Genomic DNA, 26,346 nt, shown 5'->3' on the forward strand with positions numbered 1-26,346 from the left:
GGAGTTAATTGTCCAATTACAGCTTCAGATAAGGGATGGCATAGGATTTTTTTTTTTTTTAATGCAGTTCAGTGGGAATAAAAAGTATTAGGGAAATAGGCCTTAGGCAAATACTTGAGTTGCCACATGATTGTACATAATTGAAATGAGCAAATGACAAAGCAGTCTGTTCTTCCAGTACTCCATGTGAGGTTTGAAATAGTGGAAAACTTAAATTTCATACATCTCTGCTTTCCCATACCCCAAGATATATTCAGGGGCCTCTCTTGGAAGTACATAAAATGCAGATGCCATTGTAAGCCTGTCTTCTACAGAAAAAGCAAAAATGCTCCTGCAAAGCAAGTAATGACTAATAATGAGACAGTCTTCAACTTCCTCTGCTATTTTGGGCAAGCCTCCCACACCCGTGTTGTACTCCCCCCGCAGCTGTTAAACCACATATGGTGGTGAGGTCCGTAGATGAAAGCCACCTTTCCAGGCAGGATGGATCTAGCTGAGACCTGGATGTCACTTCCAGAAGTATCAAAGAAGCATCAATTCAGATAATAATAATGGCACAGATTTTTGATGTTATTAGCTGATGTAGCCCTCTGCAGCCTTCCTGGGTTATGCCCACTCCTTGACCACAAAAACCTCTTCCTCTGCAAACTCAAGTATATCCAAAAATTAAACACCACGTTGCCGGGAGCCTGTACTGGTATTAGGTTTACAGTTGGACTCCATGATGTTACAGGTGTTTTCCAACCTGCCAATGCCCAGCAGTGCCTCCAGCCTCACGGACAGGAGCCCTGCAGGGATGATGATCTCTGCTGGCAGAGAAGTGCTCCAGTGTATTTTCTGTGCAGGTTTGGTCATCCAACTACATCTTCCACAAAGGGAGTCCCCAATTTCTCTTTCATGAAAGCTGAGTATTTACCCTTTTATTTTCCTGTTAGCTTGTACCTAGCCCATGAAGAAATTATCTCTCCCATGCCTAATTAAGAATGCATTCAGAGCAGGATCTACAATCAAACCAGTGTCACCCAAGGCTGGACTGAACGTGCAGTAAAACCAATTGAGCATGCAGTGAGTTTAGAGCAGGTTTCTGAACTAAAACTGTTGCTCAATGGCCCACATTGCACCAGCTTCTGCAAACTTCTTTCCAGAGTGCTGTACAATGTGACATGGCTGCAAAGAAATGGTCTATATTTGAAAAAGGGCCACCAGAAGCTGTCACATGAAATTTGAGTAATTTAAGTACTTTTTTGACTACAGAAGAATAAAAACATTTGAAACAAGGCACTCCTTTGGGCACTGAGTTCAGCCAATCCCATAGAAATCTCCTTTTATATCACTATTAAGTGAGAGAGTAAGGGGAGGCAATCCTGCTCCTCCTCGCTGTGTTCCAAGAAAAAACAGGCACAGACATTTGCTTCCTGCTACAGAGCCACAGTCAATTAATTATATAGATAAGCTTACTACAAACAAATAGATTTTCTAGCAATTCCTTTAGGCTTCTGTGGTAATGGTTAGTCACCTACAGCAGTGACAGGCTGGATATAAGTTGCAACATAAACCCAACATGAATTACTATGTTGAAATATTTTAATTCTGTGAGATCTGAGAACATTTTTCTCTCATCCACACAAAGGCACAAAGCAGCATGCATACCCATGAACAAAGATACCAGAGAGGGTGACAGTTTGGAGCTACCATGTCAGAGTAAAAAATACACAAGTACATATATATAGCAATAAACAGAAAAGAATGTATCTTTTACATATGTATACACAAACACATTCTGTATGGCTGTACATACATTCTGTAACTACTATTATTGTGGTATGTGATTAAGTTATCATGAACTTTGAGGACACATCAATTCTTCTACGCATCTTCATTTGTAGCATTCATTTTCTTCCCTGTGTCCAGAGGTTCTGATGCCACACCTTCCTCCATACTCCATTACTACTTCTTCTCCTCTCCAACCCCTTCCCAAAGGCTGAATTTAGAAATTATGATAAGTTCCATCTTTAAATGCAGATGAAAAGTCAATAGAGGATGAATTCAGTATCCCCTTAACTTATATGTGTTACAAAAAAGTGATCCGGATAGGATCACTGGGTCAGTGATAAAAATCTGCAGGTACTCAGAAGTAAAACATAGTTCTGAAATAGATCCTTTTATTTCTTGCTTTCCTATTTATTTTTTAATAGTCAACATCGATCCCTGCAACAAGGGAGAAGAAGCTGAGTGGTCAGTCTAATAGAGTCAGTTTTAAAACAGAAAAACACAGAAAATAGGATTTATCTCCACAGCATCATAACCATTAAAGAAAAAGATTTTAATGTCATAGAGCTGAGTCAGCACTGAAGTGTGGCTGAGGAGAGAAACTCTGTGGAGGGAACCAAAAGCTTACCATCAGGCCAGTGCATGAATCTGCTCTGGATCAGGCCACACCCCTGTGCCTCCTGTGGAAAGCCATCTAACTCATCCAATACAGCAGCTGAATCTTAAGAAGGAAAGGTTGATGTGTAACATGCTGATTATTACAATGCTCAATTACAATTCCTCACAGGAATAGCTAAGAGCTGCTAGGGGTCATGAACTTCATGCCATCCTAGCAAGAAGGAAACTGCTCCTAATTGGGACTGTCTCAGGCTTTCTTACTCAGAAATAAAAGCTCACCATGCTGCTTTATTTTATCAACGTGCTTCATGCATCTGTGCCGATTAACGTAATTCCTATTTGCTACATCCTCTTTACAAAAAGATTTTAAACCTCACATGGAAGCCAGAATCTGTTCTTGTGTATCGTAAGATATCACATTTCATCCTTTTAACCCCTGAGCCCAACTCCTCTTTGGGTGTCCTGATCAGTTAGGACATCAATCTTGATGTGAAAGGTACCAGAGATCCAGTTTCCTGCTTATGACATACTCTGAAAAAAATTCACTGCTGAAAGTTGATGCCTCCCATCCACACAGCTCCCTGATTTCAAGAAATTGGGCTTTATGAGCCAGAAACTGGAGATTATTAAAGCTTTCTCCCTTACATCGGAAGCACTTCAGTATCAAGTACTCTGTTCCTGTTATTTATTTGCCATAGTTATGGCCACCATGGTGTCCCCTGCGTTGGGGAAGTTCTCTGTTCTTCACAGGTAAACTTTTAGAGCTGTGCAATACTCATACTGCACTACAGTCCACCAAGGGAACAGATAAATAATCCAGTTGAGGAGGAGGCTGTCTTCTAGCTGTACCACCCCTCAGTGGGATAAAGATCCTCCCATCATTCAGCAGCTGACCTGGGAGTTGCTCAACACAGATTCTCAGGACCCTTAACTGCAGTACCAAACATCACCATTACCATTTGGGCAGCATTTTACCTTTTTTGTTCCCAGTCCTTAACAAACCAAAATGTTCTGTGCTACAACACCACTTCCCAGTCCCACCAATCAGACCTCGTCTCCAAGCCATGAGAAATAATTCACTAAGGAACTCACAGTTATATATTAAAACAAACAAACAAAAAATTAGAAGAAGCTGGCAAGGAAACAAAGTGCCAGAAAATACCATCTAGTCACTTGATTTCAAAAATCAGTTTTCTCCCAAGGAAACATGAAACCATCCAAACAGAAGCAGCAGTAAGTAGCCTTGTAAAATCCCCAGTGATGGGAAACACCTGCTTTCCACTGTGCAGACACTAGCAACTTCTGAGCCTCTGCTGCTGCTTAGATGCAGGCGTCCTTGTTCAAAGAAGATTTATGACCCTTAACCCTTAATTTACACAAGAATGTAGGTCAAATTGCTTCACCTGTGTGTATCTACTTACTGCACACCTTTTTCTGACAGAACTCTATCCCTCATCAGGGAATCACATAGGAGAGCTACTAAGGGAAAGGCAGCAGATAGTGAGAAGACAGCAAAGGTGGTAATGAAATCTCTTAAAGTAGACAAAGAGAGTCTATCCAATGCCTAAGACTGTATTTTTTCAGCCTCTTTTCCTAGCATTGGCATGTAAAAGATTTGAACAAATTCTAGTAGTAAAGAATAAAAAAACCCAAATATATGCAAATACATGAAGAGTACTGAAAAGGCAGATTTTGGTGTGGAGTTCGGGTTTGGTCAGTTTGGTTTTGGGTGGTTGTTGGGTTTTTCTTTGAGCATTACAAACACCTCTCCATTCGCCACCTCTGGAGACAGCTCTTGCCAAGACAGCATGCTGCTGCACTGCTACTGCAGCACCCAGTGCCTGTCAGATTTCTTTCATGACTGCAGTAAAGTGTCGCTTCCCATCTAAAAACAACATGGACTCTGAAATAAAGTGGAGAAAAGAGAGAACCACATTAGTACCTTAGTATCAATACTGGGCTGACTATAACTGAACAGGCTGGCAAAAGAAAGAAATAATCTACACTGTCATCAAAGCATAAAATCTATGTGGTTTGCCATGAAATCCTGTTAAATTACTTAAATGCCAATAGTTCATCTATTAAAATGGCCAGTATTCCAAGAGAAAAAAATTCATCTTTTTTACAGAGTTATGACAACATATTAATGGGATACTTGCCTCCATACGTCTTAGGTACAACTTGTGGGACTTCATTTTCTGATATAAATGTAAAATGGAAAATATTGGTAGTATGGTGCTCCCTGGTATTTGCATTGTAAACTTCACTGTGTACTCGAATCTGGATGTAGTTTTTTTCTGTGTAACAGACCTACACAGTTAAAACAAGAGTTAGAGCTTGTAAGTTATCACCAATGCTGAAAACTGCAACAGATTTCATTACACCATTTAGCAAGAAAAGTCACACAGTCCCATAACACACTGTTCATTATCAGTGACTAGCACTGGTGACAGCAAAGACAAGATCTGCTCCTTTTCAAAAGGAAATCAACTCCTACCTGTCCAGAAAGCAGTAGTAATGATCCAACCTCAACTGGCTTCTGAAACATGATATCATCAACAGATACAATAAAGGGTCTGGAACCCCTGAGGAAGCAAAAGAGAAATTTCTTCTCAAAAATAAAAAAGATGCTTGCAGAAATTTAAAATATCTACTTGTCAGCGTTTTGATGAAGGGTTACTAGAGAATAAATCTCTTCCTCAAACAGAGGCTACAGGAAGTGTTAAGGAGATATGTCATCGGGGAGGAAATCTCCCATACCAATGAAGTACACATTTTCTAAGGAGACATTATTGCACCATTATTATATCTTATGACTTACACTTGCTAGACAATCTTCATGCCATCATTGCTCAGGCCTCAGTTTTTCTAGCACTGACACAAACCACTTAACTTTATATCAGGCTTTGTATACCCCATTAAAACTTACACAGACCTTTGCTGGGTGATGACTTCAGTCAGACTTCCTAAGCTCAAGCAGTTAATAGAAGAAGCTTAGAACCCATTCCTCTTGTGTACTGAATGCAAAGATGTAATATTTATTTGATAGAATGAAAATGTTATATGGTTAAAAAGTCCATCTCAATAGCTTGGCAAGATAAAAGAAAACAGAAAATGGATGTATTTTCTATCTTGACAAGTAATGCTTAAAACCCAAGCTCCAAGGAGCAAGATGCCAGTCTCTTTGTAAATATGATAGATGCTTCAAGTAAAGCAGCACTGTGCATTAATAGTGCACAATTCTACCAGACACCAAAGTTTTCTCAGCTCAGATTGTCATGAGGTTGGTTAGCCTGGGTTCCCAACCTCTGTGTATGAGCAAAATGCTCTGGATTATATAAATATTGCGGGTCCAAAACTCACCCATAGCTGCAAGCAGTTGCCCATCCCAGTTCAAATGCCTTTCTCATGAGAAAACCCCCAAAGATCCTATTGAAGATGTTCCGTTCCTGTACACAGAAACAAATACCAAATTCTTTTCAAAGCCTTGTGTTGAAGTCTGCACTTCAGTTCACAGTATTTAACAGAAGTCCCAACACCTGAATATATAAAAAGCACCACTGAAATATGTATGTAATATTCAAAATGCCCAAGGCAACTTTACTTAATAGGAGCTCATCTGACTAATTTGACAGCATAAGATACCAATTCAAAATTGTATCAGCAACCAAAGGCCAAATTTTGGCTAACACTTTGCAAAGGGATTTCTTTACATAGAATGAACAGTCTGGTAAGAAAACAAGGTCATTAAAAATCCTCCATTTTGCAGTGGTAATCCATACAAATAACAAAAAACTGGCAAAAGAAATTAGGCTCTAAATTGCGAGGACTGCAGAAGCCAAACAGAATAATGCTTTGACTAATGTTAGGCCAAAATTCATAGTCATAGAATGGTTTGGGTTGGAAAGGATCTTAACGACATCTAGTTCCAACCTCCCTGACATGAGCAGGGACAGCTTGCACTCAACCAGGTTGCTCAGAGCCCCACTCTGTCTGGCTCTGAACATTTCCAAGGATGGAGCATCCACAAATTCTCTGGGTTCCAGGGCCTTATCACAATCAGAGTAAAAAATTTCTTCCTATTCTAAACCTCTCCTCTTTCAGTTTAAAGCCATTACCCCTTGTCCTGTCATTACATGTCCCTGTAAAAATTCCCTCTCAATGTTACTTCTTAAGTAACTTTCTGTAATTCATTCATGTTTTTCAAAATACCTCAGGATGGCAAATCTGCAGGCCTTTCAGCTTTGCATCTTCCATCCACACTGAATTGGGTGGTAATTTACGGCTCCGGAAACTCACTGTCCTTTGGAAGAGACAATAAACTTTATAGTCCACAGAATCAGCAGAATTCAGCAAGCCAAAAAAGCATAAATAGCAAATGCAGACACATACAAAAAAAACCCCCACAAAAACACAGAACACCAAATAAATCCAAAACAGAAATGGTATCGTGAAACACTGTTCCAGCTGACCTTGAAGCCTTATCTAAAGCTGTCCGTTGATTTGTTACTGCAATAAACCTATGCTCCTGATCTTTCATAAACTTCTGCTAATGTTCAAGTTTATGTGAATGAAGAGGCTTGAGAAAGGTACATCAAAGAAAAGATTAATCACAACCACAAAGTGCACACTTTGTCAGAAAAGCCTTGCTCTGTTTTTTAAGTCATAATAGGAAATAAAAGCACACAGTGAGCTAATAGAATAATTCAACATCAAACATGCAGACAGTTTTTGAAGTTTTCAAACCTAGACGGAATGCGTACAAAGTACAACTGCTAATTTTAAGGGAAAGCCGCTCTGCCTTTGGTAAACAGCTTTATAAATAACAATTGTATAGGTTAATAAGAAATTATAAATTATCACAAATACAACACTGCACTAATGTAATTAGACGTTGTTCTATCACTATTGGCATCAGATGACTTCACACCAATCTCAAGTATAAGAGAAGTATGCTAGCAACTCTTTCAAATAATGTTGTCAGGTATTGCATTTAAAACTCATTGCTAGGTTATTTGGTTAAAAGGTGGACAGTTCCTGCCCTCACTGTTTTTTAAATTAGATATCATGGTAGAAACCTGATTGTGCAAGCCATGACTGCAAAACCATTCCATTCTCTTATCTGGTGAAACATCATAAACCCTTTTCCTAAAATTAGGCCTAACAGCTTCTTTAGAATAACTGAAGACCCTTCTAAGAGCTGCAGATGTCATATTAAAGTTTGTACCTGCATTTCAAATAAACTGCCACAGAATTTAAGTGTGCATTTATTCCAGACTACCCTGCTACGAGCAGCCACTCAAAAGGCATTTTTCTCTTTCACAAGATGTCAGCTCTCCTTCATCCCTCCCCTTCTTGCCTTGTGTCCAGTGTATTAAGGAACATGTCATGCACAATGTTTCTTTCTTCTGCAGTGGGAGCCATTTTCAGTAAGGAAGCAGTGCTGAACTCAATCCTCTTCAACTTGTTCACTGAATATTAAAAAAAAAACAAAACAAAACACAGTATTAAAGTTCAAAAAAAACCAAATAATGGCTTTGAAGATTTTAACCAGAAATCAACCATCTTTCCATTTTTCCCCCAGTAAATTAAAAACTGTAACTTCATGGTCCTATAGACCCAAAGACAAATTTGGCTTTTATAATTGACTGCAGTGAAATAAAAATAAAGCAGAAGTTCACTTGTACCTCACCAATGCAATGAAGGACTTCTATACATATTTTATGACACCCACACACTGTTCCTACAGAAAACTTGAGTACTGCCCTCAAAGTAGTCACAACAGTGAGTACTCACAAAGTATCTAACAAGAAATCCTACAGAAAAATCAGCTTCAGGTTTTGCCAACAGTACAAGAATGGAGGTTTATGACAGAACTCATTATCATAGGCTTCAGTGATTGAAATTTTAGCTTAAAAGATCTTCTGTCCAATTTATTTAGTTTTCAGTGTTTTTTCTAATTCTCCACTTTAAAACTCCAGCTTGAAACAAATGAGGATGGAGCTACGTGCTCCTTCCCCTGCTCTCCCTTTTCTTTCTCTCTTTTCTTTTCCTGAGTTTCTTTCCAAAAGGAACATGGGCACATAGACAGGTGAGGAGCTGTGATGTCCCGCAGGCCCACACGGGGTAATCAGCTGGCCAGAGCATTAGGAGCCCCTGTGCTGCATTCAGATGCAAAGGAGAGGGAGCATCCTGCCAAGGGAGAAGACCAGAGGGTGTGCAGAGCACATCAGGAGCGTCTGTCAGTTTAGCCAAAGAGCTTCCAAGCATGTGGTAGCAGGTTTTTAAACTCTCTACTGACACAAATGAGACAGAACAAAAACCTGATTGTAAACAGATTAGGAGCATCTCTAAGTAGCAGAACTCTTGAACTTTGCTTGCTCCCAGCTATTAAGTTGAAACTGAGGCAGATGTGCATACTACCAGGAAATATGACATACATTCCCCTTGCTTGAAGATTTCTTCCTCCTCAGGGCTCTCAGGAATGAGTGGATTAACAAATGCTGGCCTATGGACAGGAAGGGGTTTTTTTAAGTCACAAACTTTACAAGATGTCCTGTAAATACATTATAACAATTTTCCATTTTTGCTTACATACAAGTACAAGATGAAATTACATAATTCAGGTTTTATGATAAAAATAAATATGGGTGCCAACAGAGTATCACATTAGCTTTAACTCTGAAGAGGCAATTAAGTGATCCAACCGCTACCTAGTGCCATCAGGAAAGAGAAAGTGACACATCTATGGTTAGGAAGCTAAAATTGTACTCACAAATCATAATGAAGATTGTTCAAGAAGAAAGCTGTTCGGAAACTCAGCAAATGAGGACATGATGATCTAGGATAGTCTAAACCAAAACTTGACTGGTTCCATTCCTCATGGAACAGAAGAAGCCTGGTGCTGTAGCTAGCAAGTGTTTTTATAATGTACATGTTCCCTTGACAGCCTTATCAACAGCCAAAAGCTGTTTGCCACATGTACCACTTATCTAAGATTATGACATGCCTTGAGCACAACTTCTCTTTATTTTACTGCACAAATAAGTTTACTTTAACATAATTATATAACATTTAACTACTTGCACAAGTAGAGACAAACACTTAAAGAGGTGTTCTTTCCCCATAGTTTCTAAATTATTATTTTTCAACTTTCAACATTGATACAAATGCTGAGAGCAACATACATGAGCATAAATACACACACACACACACACACACACACAGAGACCTGCTGAACAATTCACCTCTACCCCAAGCCTTTACTTGGGCTGGCAACAAGAGGAGCTTTTCTCTTAGAGCAAACTGATCTTTCCTGGCTTGCTAAACCTCTGATTTTGGAAATCCACCAGCTCCTTCTCCATCACAGAGCTCATTTCCCCTGAGCTCAGCACACATCTACATCAGCTCTCCTGGCCAAGCCCCAAGCTGCTGAGATGCAAGTATGCTATGGTCCCAAAGCCACACGATCCTGTTTCTGTGGGGCTACAGACAACCTAACTTATCCTGAAAGGTTAACATCTCTGAAGGATTTTGACCTCACATAAATACCCTCCTTATATGGACAGAATGCTTCCAAAACACAGCTGGCCTATGGTCAGCTAGCTTGTACAACAGCCACTGAAGTTTCCATCTACCTGCACAAGTCTATGTAGGCTTGTCCTCAGTCAATCTGCTACTGTATAATTACATCAGATTTGATGTCAATATTTTGAAAAATTCGTCTTTAAAGTGGGAACCATAATATAATTTGTTTTCTTAATGTATAGTATATTCACTGGTTCTAGAAAAAATCTGAAAAAAATATACCTAGAAACTACTTCTAATGTTATCAGGACCACATAATTGTATCAAGTAAAACCCCTTCATTAAACACATCTTTGTTAAATACAAGCAATTAGTTAAACTAATTAGAAACAGTGAAAAGTTTATTACTTGGGCAGGCTATATAGGAAAGAGGTAAGAACTACAGGCAATTTTTCTGATGCTGGAGTCATAAACCTAAACAGCAACTGAGCAGCCTTTTATTCTAATAACTAAGGAATTACAAAGAAAGTAAAACCAGGAAAACAACAAACTAAATGTCTGGATTTTTTAAAGTTCTGTGGGAATATTTACCAGTTCCATCTCAGTTACACAAGCAAGTTTTAACCTGAATTATTCTTATGACACCTATAAGTGTCTATGAGGGAATTAATGGTATTACTCACTCAAAGACTATTTAACCTCCAAAACTCAATCATTAATTCAAACTACTGGAATGCAGGTGGGTTTCTGGCAGACTTATTCACTTCTGTGTTCATTCACAGTAACTCAAATACACAGAAAAATCTGTTTTAAAAGAAGGGTCAGATCCCAAGACTACCAGCAATTCCTGGTATCATGACTCCTAAAATAAGTCTGAAGTTTGTCACAGATAAGTTCACACTTGCCAGCAGAAAGCATCAACTATGTGGTTTATTTACCAACCTATACTATATGGCTTCTACACATACAGAGCAAGCTGCCATGTTCAGCACAGCAGAAGTTAGGAAACTTTTCCTGTCCTACAAATTACCTTTTATTCTCTGGGTCCCGGGCCACCATGACAAAAGTTGCATCTAACACAGGGCTGTAATCACCATCATGTAGCTAAAAGAGACAGGAAAAAAATACATTACTGAATTCTAAAACTGGAAATGTGCTTAGCAAGCTATTTAGCTGACATAAACCATTCAATCATATTGTTAATTCTGCTTACTTTCACATTCTGTCATTCTTTCCAACACCTCTCACAACAGGTCAAAGATAAGGAAATAATTTAAAACTTTCCATTTCAGGAATTCTGCAATGCAAACATTTACCAGGGAATGCTTATTTAAAACTTTGAGCTGGGAGGGGAGGAAATGTAAAAGGACACACTTAACCTTTACTCTGAGAAATGCCTTTTTTTTTTTTTTAGTATACCAAATTGTGAGTAACATCAGCACTGTAAGGAGTTCAGAACAAAAAGGTGTAACATTATCTTCTACATCAGAGACTTAAGGAGAACAACTGAATAAAAAAAAATATTACCTGCTTACCTGAATTATCACAGAATCATAGAATGATTTGGGGTAGAAGGAACCTTAAAGACATCCAGTTCCAATCCCTCTGCCATAGGCAGGGACAACTTCCAAGATGAGGTGGTTCAAAGCCCCATCCAACCCAGCCTTGAACACTTCCAGGGATGGGGCATCTCTGCTTCTCTGGGCAACCTGTTCCAGTACCTTGCTGTCCTCACAGTAAATAATTTCTTCCCACTATCTCATCTGAACTCACTCTCTCAGTTTGAAGCCATTCCCCCTTGTCCTGTCAATATATGCTCTTGTAAATTTCCCCTGAAGCACCTCCTGCCTGCCCTAAGATGGAGAGAAGTCCCAGGAACTAACCTGCAGCATGTGCATCTTCACTTCCATGGAGGTCTTCCCAACCCAAGAAACATTGCCTGTGAATTTGATGTCACAATCTGGTTGTATAATCTTCTGGCACAAATCTACAAGATAAACATTATAGGGGTTACTGGAGACAGAACACTCACAACTAATACTAGACAGGCCAGATTCTCTAGGACCTTTATGTGATCTGGAAGTGGCAGCACACACAAAGACAACCCAGAAAAGACAGTTGTTGCAAGGGACCACACTGCTTTGTCTGCAGTTTCTGCCTCTGCAGACTTCTGAAGCCAGAACAGGAGTAGGAGGCAGGCACACAGGTGGACAACAGACCCAAGGGAGTGTTCAGCAGAGCAGGCAACACAAGCAAGGTCCAACTCCATCAGAACAAACACTGTTCATTAATGAAGCTAAGAATTTGCATGGCAAAATAAAACTAAACACAAAAGTGCAGGAACCATGAAAGTTGTATTTTGAAGGGAAATGAGATATGAAACGCTTAAAAGCATCTACAAAACCCTCTTCCCATCTCTTGTCAACAAAAGCCAGAAAACTTTAAAGCTAAAACAAGATGAAGCAAACTAAACAGGAGTGAAAAAGGTATCCTCAATGACAACCATGGGAAGGCAGTAGCTGATGAAAGAGTAAGACAAGCAGATGAAACTACTTTATTCATTAATTGCCACTTACTGATTTTATCCACCAGAGCTGTAACTATGGATAAAGGAGACCTTTGCTGCATTTCCTGCTTGGTGTGAGTGTAGCAAATAAGAACTGTGAAGAGATCAAAAATGGAGCCAGCTCTTTAACAAAAACATAAGCAGAGCAGATCAAAGTCATCTTTGCAAAGCATAAGAGGTACCTGGAAAACACAAACTAAAGTATCCTACTACAGGGGAGCACAGCTTCCACATCTTCATGTATGTAACATTCAGGATTGCTTTATAAAAAACAGCAGCAGCTGTCTCAGTTTTATGCACATTTACTTACTACGAAGATAAATTTAACTGAGCATTTTAAACCAGCTCATCACGACTTCCAATCCCACATAATCTCTTCACTCTACCTCTGCAGCTCCCCGTCTCAGACTCTATCTTCTATTTTGATTTCATGAAGGTTGTCCAAGGATACATGCTATCTGAGGACCTTTTAAATACTGATTCCTTTAAAGATTAAATAAACTGTGCCTTACAGGCACAAAACCATAGTCAGGGGTATTTATCACACTGCAATTACTACTAGCCAAACCACTATTTAAACTAATTAGCTTTGTTCATAAGAGCACATCCAAGAAAACAGACTCCTTGGCGTAATTCAATGCTGCAAAGATAGGTTTTTTCCTAATGTTCATGTAATTTTCATTCAACACAGATCTTCATTATCAAAAGTATCTGTCTTGTACTTAATGAGATATGAGAGAAGGCATCCCCATATGGACCATTCACTTCAGAGCTAGACTTCATGATCCTTGTGGGGCCCTTCCAAACCAGAGTATTCTGAGATCTGGAAGACCTCTAGCTTTCCAAGTAACCTAAGATTTTTTTTCCCTATGTTTACTGAAGTCACAATTCTAAAACCTGTTAAGCCTATCAACTTATTATATCAATATGACCACCCTGAATATTGTTTAATTGGGACAGAATCTTGATTAACCCAAACAATACACCCCCAGTGGAACTGACTGGAGCCCAGTACGACTGCAAACAAGGCAAAGACATTTTGTGCTGTCACAGGAGAAAAATTAGATCTTCACAGATTTCTGGGGAAATTAAACAAGGCACAGAATGACAAATGGGCTTATCTTATCTAACAATGCTGGGTAGCCAACAGTTTGAAGTCTCCTTTTCTAATTCAGGACAAATACTGAAACCAGTACCTTCCACCACCCAGGAAGAAATACCAGTCATGCAGCTATTTTATCTATCTTCAATGGACATCCATTCAATTCTTTCCCTGCCTTCCTCAATTTTGTCCGTCTGGACTCTCAGAAGGAATAGAAAAAAGATGTTCTATTCATAACTTTCCTTTAATAAGCACTTAATTCTTTGTCAAAAACCTCCATCAAAAATCTCTCAACCAGCTATGGAACTCAGATGAAGGAGGAAGTCACCAGGAGATGTTTTAAGAAAAAGTATCTCCCAGTTCTATTAACAACCTCACATTTATAGTACAAAAGAAAATGATGGTGAACTTTTCAAGACCACCAATAAATAAGAAGGAGAAAAAAATTAAGAAAGCTAACTCATGAAACAACTGAGTTGGTTTTACCCGTAACAACAATTTGCAGACACACCAATTGTTTTTAATTTGTTCTCAATGGATACATTACATTCTTTCCAGATTTTACTCTCTTCTCCCCAAAGGGAAGATTAAAAGATTTGTATCTCATACAAAAAAGATCTGTATCTCATTTACCCTCATTAAATTGTGGCAATTTTGGTTGAGATTTTAAGATTTTAAAAAAATCTGTTTTCATTTTCAATATGCACTATGCAAATTTTCTCTGAGTTCACACTCAATGCAAATTCATAATCTAGGATCACTTTTCAGTAAAGTAGTTTTGTAGCTGGTCCTTTAAAAATCTGACAGAGGCAGGAAGCCAAACAATTTTGCTTCCATCTGTTCTTTATTATCCTTCCTTCTCTTTCAGTACCAGTGTCTTCTTTTATTCCTTCGCTTCTGAGATGGCAGAATTATGGGTTTCCCTCCAAAGTCATACTGTGTCACACCAACCGGTGCTCAGCAGTAATCAAACTCACTCTGTGCAGCCTTTACAATGACATAGTTACATACATACCTCCTAAACTGTCAAGATCTTCAAGTATCCTTCCAAACCTGCAATACAGGGGTTTGATAATTAAATACTTACATACATGGCAAACAGAAGTTAACCATTTCCAGTAGATGTAATATGGTTGCTTTGTTACCTTACACTGTTGTGTACATTCAGGTACTTTTCTCTTATTTCCGGCTGACTTCCTAGAGGTAGAATAACTTCCAAGTAGCTATCCTTCATTCTCCTAGGAGGGAGATCTTCCTGCCGTTTTGCCAGCAAAGTATGAAGAGCTTTTCTTTCTTGCATTGCTTGCACATGATCCCTGGTAAGAAAAAACTCCTTTATTCTGAAGTAGAAGAAGGAAATTCAAACCCTAACTAAAAGATGTCACATCAATGATTATTGAAGTTAAAACCAAAAGTGGTAGAAATAGCAAGACACGGTGAGTGTGCCTTGAAAAGAAAGTGAAATGCACAAAATGAGACATGCTAAGCAAGACTATTGCAGAAATCTTTGAAATAGTTTGTGTGCAAGTGGCAAGTACATACTTCACACTAATGAGATGAACAAAATGCATCTAATTCTGAATGCTACCAAAATCATTCCCCTTGAAAAGAACAAATCACACATAATTTAACAACCTATGGGATTTTGTGCATATTCATGTCCTCCAGCGCTATAATATCACAAATCTTCCCACAATGCCAATTTTAAAGGACTGACCATGAATTTACCATCTCTCCCAAGAAGTAAAATAGGTGTATAGTGTTGGCTAGCACAAACAACAAGAGAACTAATCTGCTAAGACTTGCCATCATCCACAGGTGAGTTCCCCATTTGCAGCATCAGTTCTAACAGCAAGCTAAAAGACAAAGAAAACTGACCTACTTCTCTTTCTCTCTTCCTATGCAGACATCTTAAAATTATACAGGAAAGTTACAGAAAGAGACAACACAGAAAAGGGAGAACAATTTTTCAGAGCTGCTTTTCCAGCACCATCAAGTCAGAGGGGCTGCAACTCTCACAATGGAGAAGGGTGCAACTTACTGTGCCTTCTTTCCAATCTACCAAGTTGATTCCTTGCACAGGTATCTACAAGGTGTTAACAGTCTTGCCCAACATGCTCTGTTACCTGTTCCAAAGTTCCCTCCCCTTAAAAGTGCAACTTGACTGAATAAAGCAAGTATTTCATAACATCTGTAACATCAATACCCATCTATTAAAAACCAAAGGGTTAAACATGCAACAGTTCTGGTATAAAGCCAAGCACTAGGCAAAAATATGGATCCATTTCATAGAGCAAGAGAATGCATAAAACACTAAGCAACCAAACTTAATGGTAGATTTCTGGATGCATGCCATTCCCTCAAGTTGTGCTCGCTGCATTGCTGAGATTTCAGTGACACTGTGTTTAACAAAACCAACTAAAAAATAAATTTAAACAACAGAAAACCTTTTCATCAAAAAGAAATTTTGTCTTAAGTTTTGACTTCGGATGAATTCTGGGTATTAGCCACTTAATATGAAGGCTTACTTGGCTTGAGAATTATTTCAGAAAGTCAAGCTTCAACATATTTATATTCCCTCTTTTCTGTTTAGGAAGTACCGGGGAACTTACTAATTTATAAGTAATTAATGCTTTATTATTAATTTATGATCAAAGAGAGAGAAGGTCAAGCAGAAAACTTCAGTTGGTTTCATTTGTTTGTTTGTTTTAAACATGAGATGTGGTTTATCTCATCTGGGCAACATGATTATCATGGAGTTCAGAGGAAACACAAAGATAACAACCTCCTGCAGAGGGTTAATGTTTAAAGTTATGCCACTGCATAGGAATGGAATATTACTGGATGACTAAAGAAAGAGCAAGGTCCAAGACGATGCATCTTCATGCTTTTTTAAAAAAGTTTTTTCCAAGGTCTTTCAGTGAAAGGCTTAAAATAAATTAATCAGAAAGTAAATCAGAAATTTGTCTACAAATGTAAAGAAACCTAACAATAAAAATTTAACTATATTCTGTTTTCACCAGCTCCATCCTGGCTCCTCTGAGGTCAGCAGCAGAATTCTTCTTGACTTCCACTTCAGGATGTGCTCTTCAATATGCAGAAATATTGGGCTCAATGCAGTAACATTTTTCAACAGACAAATACTGTTACACACTGCAGTACTAGTCATACAGTAACATTAATTCATCTAAATATTAACTGGTACCTGCCCTAAACATTCTGAGGAATGTTTATATATTTCTAAAATGGCCACAACTCCATCTAGACTATATTTAACAATGAACAGATTAATAGTTTAAACTACAATTTAAGTAGAAAACCAGAATAAACACATAAGCAAGACACTTCTTTCTAATAATGAACACAAAATGCCACTGGCCTTTACAAGAGAAATCACAAACCAGAGTCTCCTTTTAGCAAAATCAGTCGTTAAAGATGGTCCTCCAACATGCATCCCTCCTCTCTCCCAGCATTCCAGATATGTGTTCATCAGTCCCTCCCTAGCTCCCTTTTCAGGACCCCTATGAAGCTGTTCCTCAGATTTGTCCTCTTCAGTCATTCTGTGGCCTAACTCAGTTAAATCCCCAGCTGTTCAGTCTCCACATCTATCACCTCTTTGACACTCCATTTTTAAAGTGGGCTCTGAAAGGCTACACAATCCATGTCCACCAAACCTCTGTATTAAACCTATCATTCTCAAGCACTCCCATCTCTGGTCTCTCCAGCTTTACTTCTTCACAGTAGCTGAAGGATTCAGTACTCTGCAAACCATTCCTGCTGTATTATGTACAGCACAAGAGAAGTATCTGTCTAGGAAAAACACTGCTGTGGTGATCCTGGCCTCAGTCTGCTCTCTCTCCACAATGGGAGCAGCGGGGGGAAAAAATAATAGATGGAAGATCAGACTTGACCAGAGCCCTCTAAAAGCTCACTTTTCAAATGGTATTTCCATATGGCATCGTTCCTCCTCAACCATTCTGGGATGTAGGAAAGGCTTTTTCATAAAAAATTTCTAGAGCCCTTTCTAGCTGACTTGATGAAAAGTTCAAGCCCCTTCATGTTTAGATACTACTCTTACTAAGCAAAAAATCAGCTTCCCAGATTCAGGCATTTTTGTTAGAATGCCTAAAGTTGTGTTTAAATAAACTGAGTCAGAAGGCCTGGACACATCAGACACTTCACCCAGGCAAGTCTTTCTTCATTTCCCTATCACTGCACAAAATGGGAAAAAAGACCTCAGCAAACACAGCCAAAATTAACATAAAACATGGGACCAACCAAACTGCAAAGTGTATTCCTCCAGACTGCTATATTGACTTTTCCAGACTGTAACAGTAGAGGGTTAAAGTCAACTCTGGTTTAGTCAATGTAATGGAGAGGGAGGAAGGTAACTTGAATAAAGCCAAACCAGCAATTATTTAAAGTAAATGTAAATTAATCAAAAATTAAGTTAGAGCAGACAAAGGAAATGCTCAAGATGCTCCTGATTAAGGAGATCCTGATCCCAAGCTGACAATTTTCCAAAGAGAGATGGGTGCCATTCAGAACACAGCCTGCTACACAGTGAAAAGCTCAGCTGCCCCTGAATCCAGTGCAGGATAAATCCACCATGTGGCCAATCCACCTAGAGATAACTCAGGAGGTAACAGCAACACAGCGTTGACAGCCAGACTCCACAGCTCCTAACTCCCACTTGATTTAAAGCTAGGACAATCTTGTAAGCACCAAGATCAGGTATTTTGTTTCTGACAAAGAAATTTCATAGAAATCTTGGAAGTTTATGATCCACAAAGTACCAGTTCAGAAGCTTTGTTTCAATGACCTTCTAGTGGGATCTTTTTCTTCCCCATCAGCAAGCTAACTATTGGTAACTTCCACTACCACAACCCTGAGCTCCACTTGGGTTTCACAAATGAAGTAAAATACATGTAATGCACACTGTACCTCCAGTTGGTAGATGCTCCCACTATATCCCTCAATTTGCTCCGCACTGGAAAAAAAAAAAAAAAATCAAAGCAAATCAAGCTTAGTTCAGCCAGTGACAAACATAAGGTTGCCTGGTGTTAGTGGAACAATCCTCATCCCAGAACAGGAAGGAAAATTAAGCAAATTTATGCAAATAGCAGCCCAGTAACAAAAGTTTGGCCAAATTCACTGCTGCTGTTAGTAGGCATATCACAGTAATGGGTTGAGTAACATGATGCCATAGCTTATTGCATATAGTCAACAAAGAGTGTTAGTGCAGTCAGTTTCCTCCAGTGCTAATTAACAGCTGAAAGACAGCATGGATCAAGATTAGACTGGGGAATTTTGATGTGAAAATATTATAGCCTAAACACAAACCGTGGAGATAACACAAATCAGAAAGTCATAAAAGAACTGAAAAGGGTACAGTGCAGCTGGGAAACAGGGAATGAGGAGAATACCAGTTAAATAATCCCACCCACAAAGGCAGGCAGTATCAGCAAACTGATTCTTGCCAGCAGGGTTTCACAGCCCAAATTTTTAGCAGTCTGAAAGAACACAGTGTTAAGACACTGAACACAGGCCTATACAATTTATTCTGGCCCTGTTTGCACTCTCAGAGTCAATACTAGTTCTCCATAAATTTTTCCTAAATTTCAAGAATCATCTGCACAAGCATCTTTTCTACTCTTTCTTGGATGATACTATTAAGTGTGCTAAGGTCCCATCAAATCTACTCCATGGCTGTTAGGCAGGTGAATGTTGGCTATTTGGAAACACCTGAAAACAAGCAGCAACAATTCTCAAGCTCAGAACAAAAGCTGAGAATTGTACAGAATGGATTCTGTGTCCATTTGCTAAGATTTTTGATGCAGAGAAGTTCAAATATTTGGGACACATCAAGGAAGAGCAACCAAAAAATACCCAGAATTTCATGGCAAAATTGAAAGAGGTTGCTGGTGAGTCACAAGCTGAACCTTTATCAGGCTTGGCATTTTTCAAGCTAAATGCCCAGTCAGAGTATTCACAGTGATCAGCAAGCTGGCCTATAAACTGTGGAGCAAGTCTAGCTGAGTTCCTAGGATTTAAATCCTATTCCACTCTCACACCACTACTACTGCTATACCCCAAACCTCCCATTCCCTGATCCTTCCCCTGCAGCACCCTCAGTCCCTGTCCCTGCACTCCCAGCCTGTTTCTGCTCTGCCTGCCTGCTAGAGGAGCACCAGCCTGAGCCAGAGGCAGGCAAGGGAATGACTTCCAGCCGGCACATGGATCCAGTGACTCACCAAGAGCCAGCAAACACCAGGGTCTGTGGCTGACCCCAGCACCAGCTCTGGCACCCTAACAAACCTCTGATTTGGAAGCCAATTTTCATATAATTTGTGGAAATATGTTTCTCTTTGAGACTCGTGGCTCATCTATTTTGGCTGACATCAAAAAGTTCTGAAAGAGAAGGACAAGAAGACAGACAAAGACAAAAAATAGATTGCTTAGGCCTCAGATCTTTACAAAAATAGGCTAAAACATATTTTGAGATTCAAAGACTTCTACTACTAATTCTAAGAACAAAAAAATTTTCAAGGAAAGAACCTGATTGAAAATCTTGAGAGTTGATTTCTTTTGGAAACAGGGAAGGTCTAATTTCTTTTTCCTTAAGTAGCAACAGGCTTGCTTAAAGAATAGGTATTACTTTCTTGTTACTCATACTCCACATGTGAAACTGCCATACCATGCATTTGATCACTACAGTGTTAGCAGAAACACTGTTATAGCTTCTAGAACACAAAACCTTAATTTTTCAACAGTGTGCAGACTGTGCTGGGATGAAGAGGGAATAAACAGCACTTTCTCCTTATTTAAACTAAATTCATCTTCCTTTTCAACTCTAAAGAGATAAAAAGCTCTGAAAAAAACTCAGGTCCAAACCTGCAAAACTGTATATAAGTTATTAGTCCCATTTAATACATCTGATTTCAGTTTCAGGTATAATAATAAATATTTTCCAGGCTGAGAACACATTAAAATTTTAATCTTAACAATAAAAGGGACAAAGTGTAAAGCATTTCTAAATGTTGCCAAGCCAAATCTAGTCTATTTTATGGCTCATAACTACATAGTTTCTAACTTTTTCCTTTCTTTCCTCCTGGGAAGACTATCTTGCTCTTCTAGATATTAGAAATTTAAGTAAGTAACAACAGAAATTTAAGTAAGAAAATTAAGCACAAAAATCTATAAGGTATTTGTTTTCTTATCTAGCAAATGTCTCAATTCTGCAAAACAGTTACAGCAAATGGGACTTCTCCATCGTGCTCACATAGGATATTTCACAGTATCTCCTAAACTGTGATCAGTGGATCACCAATGCCAGAGCAGCAGGGTCTGAGTTTATTTGCACTGTGCCGTGGAAAAGGACACAAGGAGAGCAGCTGGACAAGATCACTGCACTCATCTCCACCAGTGAGATCCATGCCCCTCGTGCTGGTGCCTCCCCAGGTTCAGGCAGACCACCAGCTTTGGTACAGAGCTTGGTCTGGACTTAGGGGAAGGACGCAGATTCAAAGGTCTAAAATGAAGCCAAGTACTGAGGGAGAAGCTGCCATGAGAGATTTTGTATCCCACAAGCCTCTTAGAAACATTTTATCCAGCACTGCAGACAGAGTGTGCTGGCAGAGATTTAGTGCAACAACACTGCCACAATAAAGACCAGGGCCATTCACCAAAGGCAAAGGGGCTTTAAGCAAGGCAACAGAGAAGAGTAATGGCACTTCATTTTCCATCAATGCTAAAGTAAGGAAAAACAGTAGCTGAGTAAGTTTAGTGTTATAGCAAATATTTTAATATGTACAAATTACCACAACACACCATTATTCACATGAATGGGTGACTGTCCTGTGGAGTACAAAACACAGGTTAGATTAACAATGAAAAGAAACAGTACAATTTACATCTAATAACGAGTTACTTGATTATTCTACCTGCTTGAGTTTCACTTAGGCACATGTTCCTTAATTTTAGTAACGGCAGGCAATCTATCCTCGCCTGATTTGCGGTCTGTGTCTTTTTGTTTTCAACTTAGTTTGTCCTTTCCTTTCAAGCCAGCTTTCCAATTCCCTGCCCACTGACTCTGTGTGGTATCTGCCTGCAGTGTAATCCCAAACAGTTCTTCAAACTTGGGGCTACCATGTACTGTTGACAAACACTGTTAACTTTGGAAAGAGTATATGGAGCATTTTTCAGGAAGTGGGATTAGAGTTTTTTCAGAGGAAAATTCCAAAGTCCTGCTTTGTGCAGCCTTTGGGAGAGCCATGGAAGAAGTGAGGGCATTCACAGCAGGAACCAGGAACCCAAAATTGTGAAAAAGAGAAGCATGTGAAAAACTAGTCAGAAAAAGTATTTGGTGTTTTGTGAAAGCATGGGTACCCAATTGAAGGTATTGTTTATTTAACAGTAGAATAGTTTATGTATCAGCAAAACTTTGAATCTGAACAATTCTGAAACAGAATCTCAAATGTTTACAGTTATTGTAGTCCACAAAATATTAGTACCCCCTGGAGTACCAGGATGACCTCACTGTTTCACTATTTTTACTGGCCTTCTAGACGGCATCATTTTCAAATATTCAAATGAACAACCAGAGCAAGTTACAAGTATGCAACATTCTGTATCCTTGCTTCTCTCCTTTAGCCTCCTAAATTTCCATTAATTAACAATGAAAATAAGTTCTCTAACAACCCTAACAAATAACTCTCATTTTCTCTTTTACTGGATAACTGGTGACTTCTGTTTAGAAAACAAAGGAGAAAAGAAGATCTAAGAAATAAGCAGAACTCCATGAAGGAATTACTTGAACCCAGCTTCAGCCTTTTTCCTCCTGCCCTTTTCTCAGTGCAAGGGATTAGAATGCAAGAAAATCTTTTTAAAAGCTTCTAAAACAGGAGCATAATGGTTTGTTACTATTAGAGCACTGAAACAAACTTTCAACACAAAGCTCTATAGACAAGAGCGATTTCACAAGGTTGCTGATCCGATTAAAAGATTTCTACAAATTTGCGGAATTAACAGGATTGACAGATTAAAAGTCCTGTATGGCATTATTTCCACTCAATTCCCCATTTCTTGTCCATTCTTTCCAGTCTCATTGTACCTATCTTCACTACATTGACTTACTATCAAGACCCAAGCTGAGCAGCAGTTATCCTGACAAAAAGAACCAAGCTCTGTCAAGGCTGAAGAAGCAGAGGAGCCTCTAAATTTGCAATTTCAGGAATTAGGCATATTTGTGCCATTCACTTCCAAACATACAGTGATTTTCTGCTGCCTCCTAAACACTTATACCATGAGCTAACAGACAAGGGCACATTCGTTATCCAAACCATATTAATACATGAAGGGACACTACCTGAAAAAATAAACTCCTCAGTAACATCATTAAATCTTCTGGACTACAGCCATTTACTTTACCTTTGGACATGTCAGGAAGCCCTGGGGACGTACTGGTCCCAGAAGTGCATGTCCTAGCCAGAACAGAAGGAAGCTTCCTCATGATGCACAACCTACAGGCAGAGCAGAAAAATTTAGTGTCATTAAAAATAATTCCAAGAAAATAATTTTGGTGACTTCAGAAACACCAGTCTTATTTTCAGCTTGATTTTTAGAACTAGATACTATCAGTGCAATGGTTCCAAGACAATTGAAATTCCAACTGACACCTTTCCTTATAGAAAAACAAGAAAGAAGAATGTTTCACTGACAGTAACTATTCTCTTCACTGACTATTCAGATGCCTTGAGACAACTAACATAGCCTCAACACCAACTTCTACCCTGTAGCATCTTAACACAGATGGGGCCCATGTGCCTCTAGGAAATCATCCATGACCCCAACCATACACTTCTCCTGCACTTGGCTAGTGTGCATAGCAGTGGAAGGAGGAATATACCAAAAAGAATTTCACAAGGTCTCACAAGCAGTCCCATTCAGCTAAGCCTGGTTTTCTCCTCCATGGCTTAGTACTGCAGCAACTCAAAAAAAAAAAGCCTAAAGTATAGGACATAATCCTCTTAACCATTAAGCAAGAAGAGACAACCATGAAACCCTTCAGTGAATGTAAACCACCCACAATTTACTAAGTGTTCTACAAGGTACTAGCCAGCACTATTCCTCTAGGCAAGCATAACTGTGGTAACAAAAACACACAGAGGGTGTATAAAACCCCTTGTGATAGTTCACAGGATCATCTTGACAAGGAATACTGAATGTTGGTCCCTTAATTTTATTCCTCTTGAGACTGGGATTCCACCTCAAAAAAGGAGAGGTGGCGGGTCTTCGGGCACCAACAGAAAAGCAAGGCCATTTACACATCTCTCTCCCCCTCACCCTTCGTGTATATCTGCACATATATATCATGTACACACAAGCTTTCACTGCCTGCAGATACACATGGAGACCTTAAGAGAGTAAAAGGGAACACAAACATACACAAAAACCAACTACCCGCCCTCTGAAGGCAGCGGAGTCCCGTATGCACCAGGAATGACGCGAATAGCGATGGTGAAAGCCTCGGTGACTCCTGCAGCCTCCGGGCTCGGTGTGTCAGGGCACGGCCGGCACACGCCTTCCCGCTGCAGCCGCACCCCGCGGGGCCCCTACGCCCGGTGCCCCGGACCGGCCCAGGCGCCGCGCCCAAGGCCGCGCTGCCCGCGGCGCTGCCCAAGTTTCAGGGTGCCCCGCCCCGGCCGCGCCCCGAGCCCCTCACGGCGGAGCGCGGCGCGGCCGCGGGGCGAGGGTCGGGGCACGGCCTCCCCTGCCCAGGCCCGGGCCCGGGCCCGCCGGGGGCACCGTCTCCCCCGGCCGCCATTCCCCAGCCGGGCCCGAGGACGCGGGCGCCTTACCGGGTGGGCAGCATGGTGCTCGCCGGGGCTGTCACTGCGGGGCCGCGCCTGCCCCAGTCACACGGTCCTCCCGCAGCAGCGACTCGCGGTTCGCCGCGCACACAGCGGGCTCCGGGCCGCCCGCAGCTGGGAGCCCCCGCCCTGCCCACGCCGGGATCCCCGAGCGGCACCGCCTGGCCCCGGCGTGTCCCGTGTCCCTGTGGGCTCGCAGCGCGGCCGCTCCCCGGGGCGGAGGTCGGGGCAGGACACCGTTAGTCGTCGGGCGGGCCCGGCAGAGCGGGCGGGCCCTGCCGGGACTTGATTTTAATAAACATCGTTATTTTTTTCTTTTTAATGCTCCGTTTTTTTACCGTGCCGTGAGGAAGGCGGGCTGGTGGTGCTCAGCTGGGCGCTGGGCCCGGAGCCTGAGGCGCGCCCCGAGCCGTCACACGGCCGTGGGGAGCACGGCCTCCTGCCCCGGCCCGTCACTTGGTGGCACTGCTAGGGAAGGTAACCGAGAGCCTCGGAGTTTTCTAAGAGGCTTAAGATCTTGAGGAGTGACGTTATCACTCTGTACAATTCCCTAAAAGGAGGGTGTAGCCAGGTGGGGGTCAGCCTCTTCTCCCAGGCAACCAGCGACAGGACGAGAGGACATAGTCGAACGCTGCGCCAGGGGAGATTTAGGTTGAACATTAGGTAGAGCAATTTCTTCCCAGAAAGGGCGTTTAGACATTGGAATGGACTGCCCAGGGAGGTGCTGTAGTGTTTAAGGAAAAACTGGGTGCGGCACTCAGTGCCGTGGTCTGGTTGACGCGTTGGTGTTCGGTCACAGGTTGGACTCGATAATCTCGGGTCTTTTCCAACCTAATTGATTCTGTGAAAATAAAGCTGTGTTAAATAAGCTGTGCGCTTTGCACAGGTGAGTAATCAACAAGTTCAATTAATCAGATTTTTTTTTTTTTTATTCCGGGGAGCTAAAGAAACTTAAGAGCAGAGACGACATGGGGCCTGCACTGGGGTGTGCGGCAGAGGGGCAGCCCTGGCTCTGTGCCGAGACCCCACAGAGCCCATAAGGACCAGAGCACTTGCCATAATTGTGTCTGCACCTCCTCGGGACGGGCATATGTAGCATCGGGCTACTGCATATCCCTGAGAATCACCTGCGCCTTCAGGGCCCAGTGCACTCTGCTAATAAGGAGCTGACGGTAAAGGCAAGGAGATGGGGTCCTGTTTGGAGACCCGAGTACTGTTTATTATTGGCACATACATAGTTGCTACAGCCCCGAATATGTGAATATGTTCCAGGGATGAGAGCTAAAAGGGGCCAAGGATCCAGCGTTATATACCAGAAAAATGGTGGTCCTGAGGGTCAGGGTCCAATAGGGATAGGGAAGCATGGTGCAGAGGGGTGGCTAGGAACTGGGGGGACTAATGAGATCACAGATGTAACACTGCAGCAAAAATAGCCCAAGGGGGTTCAAGGGAAGGAAGAACATTCTAGGAGGGGTGCATATATGGTGAACGGGGGCTGAACAGGATGACAGAACTTGACAAACCAATGAAACAATAAAATCTAAGAAATATTAACATGTGGCTGCAACGGCCCAGGAAAAGGTTTTTCTCAACCCAATCTAAAGGGTATCTCTCCTGCTGGCAGACCCCTGGGCCTCCACAATGGTATATACACATGCTCAGGTGCAGCCCGTGGCTTCCACACCAGCCACAATGTTTGTGGTTCTCACTGGCCATTTCAGCTCACCACAAAACAGTGTATACAGGAGGTACAAGTTAGCAGTGAAGTTGTTAAGCACACCTTGCTGAAGACTTAGGAAAACACCAGAGAGATCAGATGAGGATATAAGAAAACATATTCTGGCCAACACAAAATATATTAACCAGAGTATTCACTACATGTAAGGGTAACA

At 40.8% G+C, this 26,346-nt stretch overlaps 1 protein-coding gene across 4 annotated transcripts; it reads right to left on the minus strand.

Moving 5' to 3' along the window:
• Positions 1 to 1,435: 1,435 nt before the first annotated feature.
• ACOT9 (acyl-CoA thioesterase 9) lies at positions 1,436 to 24,890 on the minus strand. Of its 4 annotated transcripts, none has more exons than XM_066176946.1 (16): positions 24,443 to 24,890; positions 23,013 to 23,104; positions 21,414 to 21,440; positions 18,528 to 18,573; positions 14,729 to 14,923; positions 14,599 to 14,636; positions 12,492 to 12,575; positions 11,799 to 11,902; positions 10,946 to 11,019; positions 8,829 to 8,896; positions 7,748 to 7,859; positions 6,601 to 6,691; positions 5,752 to 5,837; positions 4,886 to 4,973; positions 4,548 to 4,698; positions 1,436 to 4,291 (listed from the first exon to the last, which is right to left on the minus strand). In XM_066176946.1, exons 1-16 carry the CDS (start codon positions 24,454 to 24,456, stop codon positions 4,233 to 4,235), a joined length of 1,329 nt encoding a protein of 442 aa, XP_066033043.1. In that variant the 5' UTR covers positions 24,457 to 24,890; the 3' UTR covers positions 1,436 to 4,232. The 4 variants fall into 4 exon arrangements, with proteins under 4 accessions (XP_066033043.1, XP_066033044.1, XP_066033045.1 ...); XM_066176947.1 differs by having other exon boundaries at positions 1,437 to 4,291; positions 14,729 to 14,899; positions 24,443 to 24,889; XM_066176948.1 differs by lacking the exon at positions 21,414 to 21,440 and having other exon boundaries at positions 1,437 to 4,291; positions 14,729 to 14,899; positions 24,443 to 24,889.
• Between the last annotated feature and the right edge of the window lie 1,456 nt (positions 24,891 to 26,346).

Source organism: Chamaea fasciata, unplaced genomic scaffold (genome assembly GCF_029207755.1).
Source record: "Chamaea fasciata isolate MVZ Bird 193981 ecotype frontalis unplaced genomic scaffold, bChaFas1.0.hap1 SCAF_2, whole genome shotgun sequence".
Classification (NCBI taxonomy): Eukaryota; Metazoa; Chordata; class Aves; order Passeriformes; family Sylviidae; genus Chamaea; species Chamaea fasciata.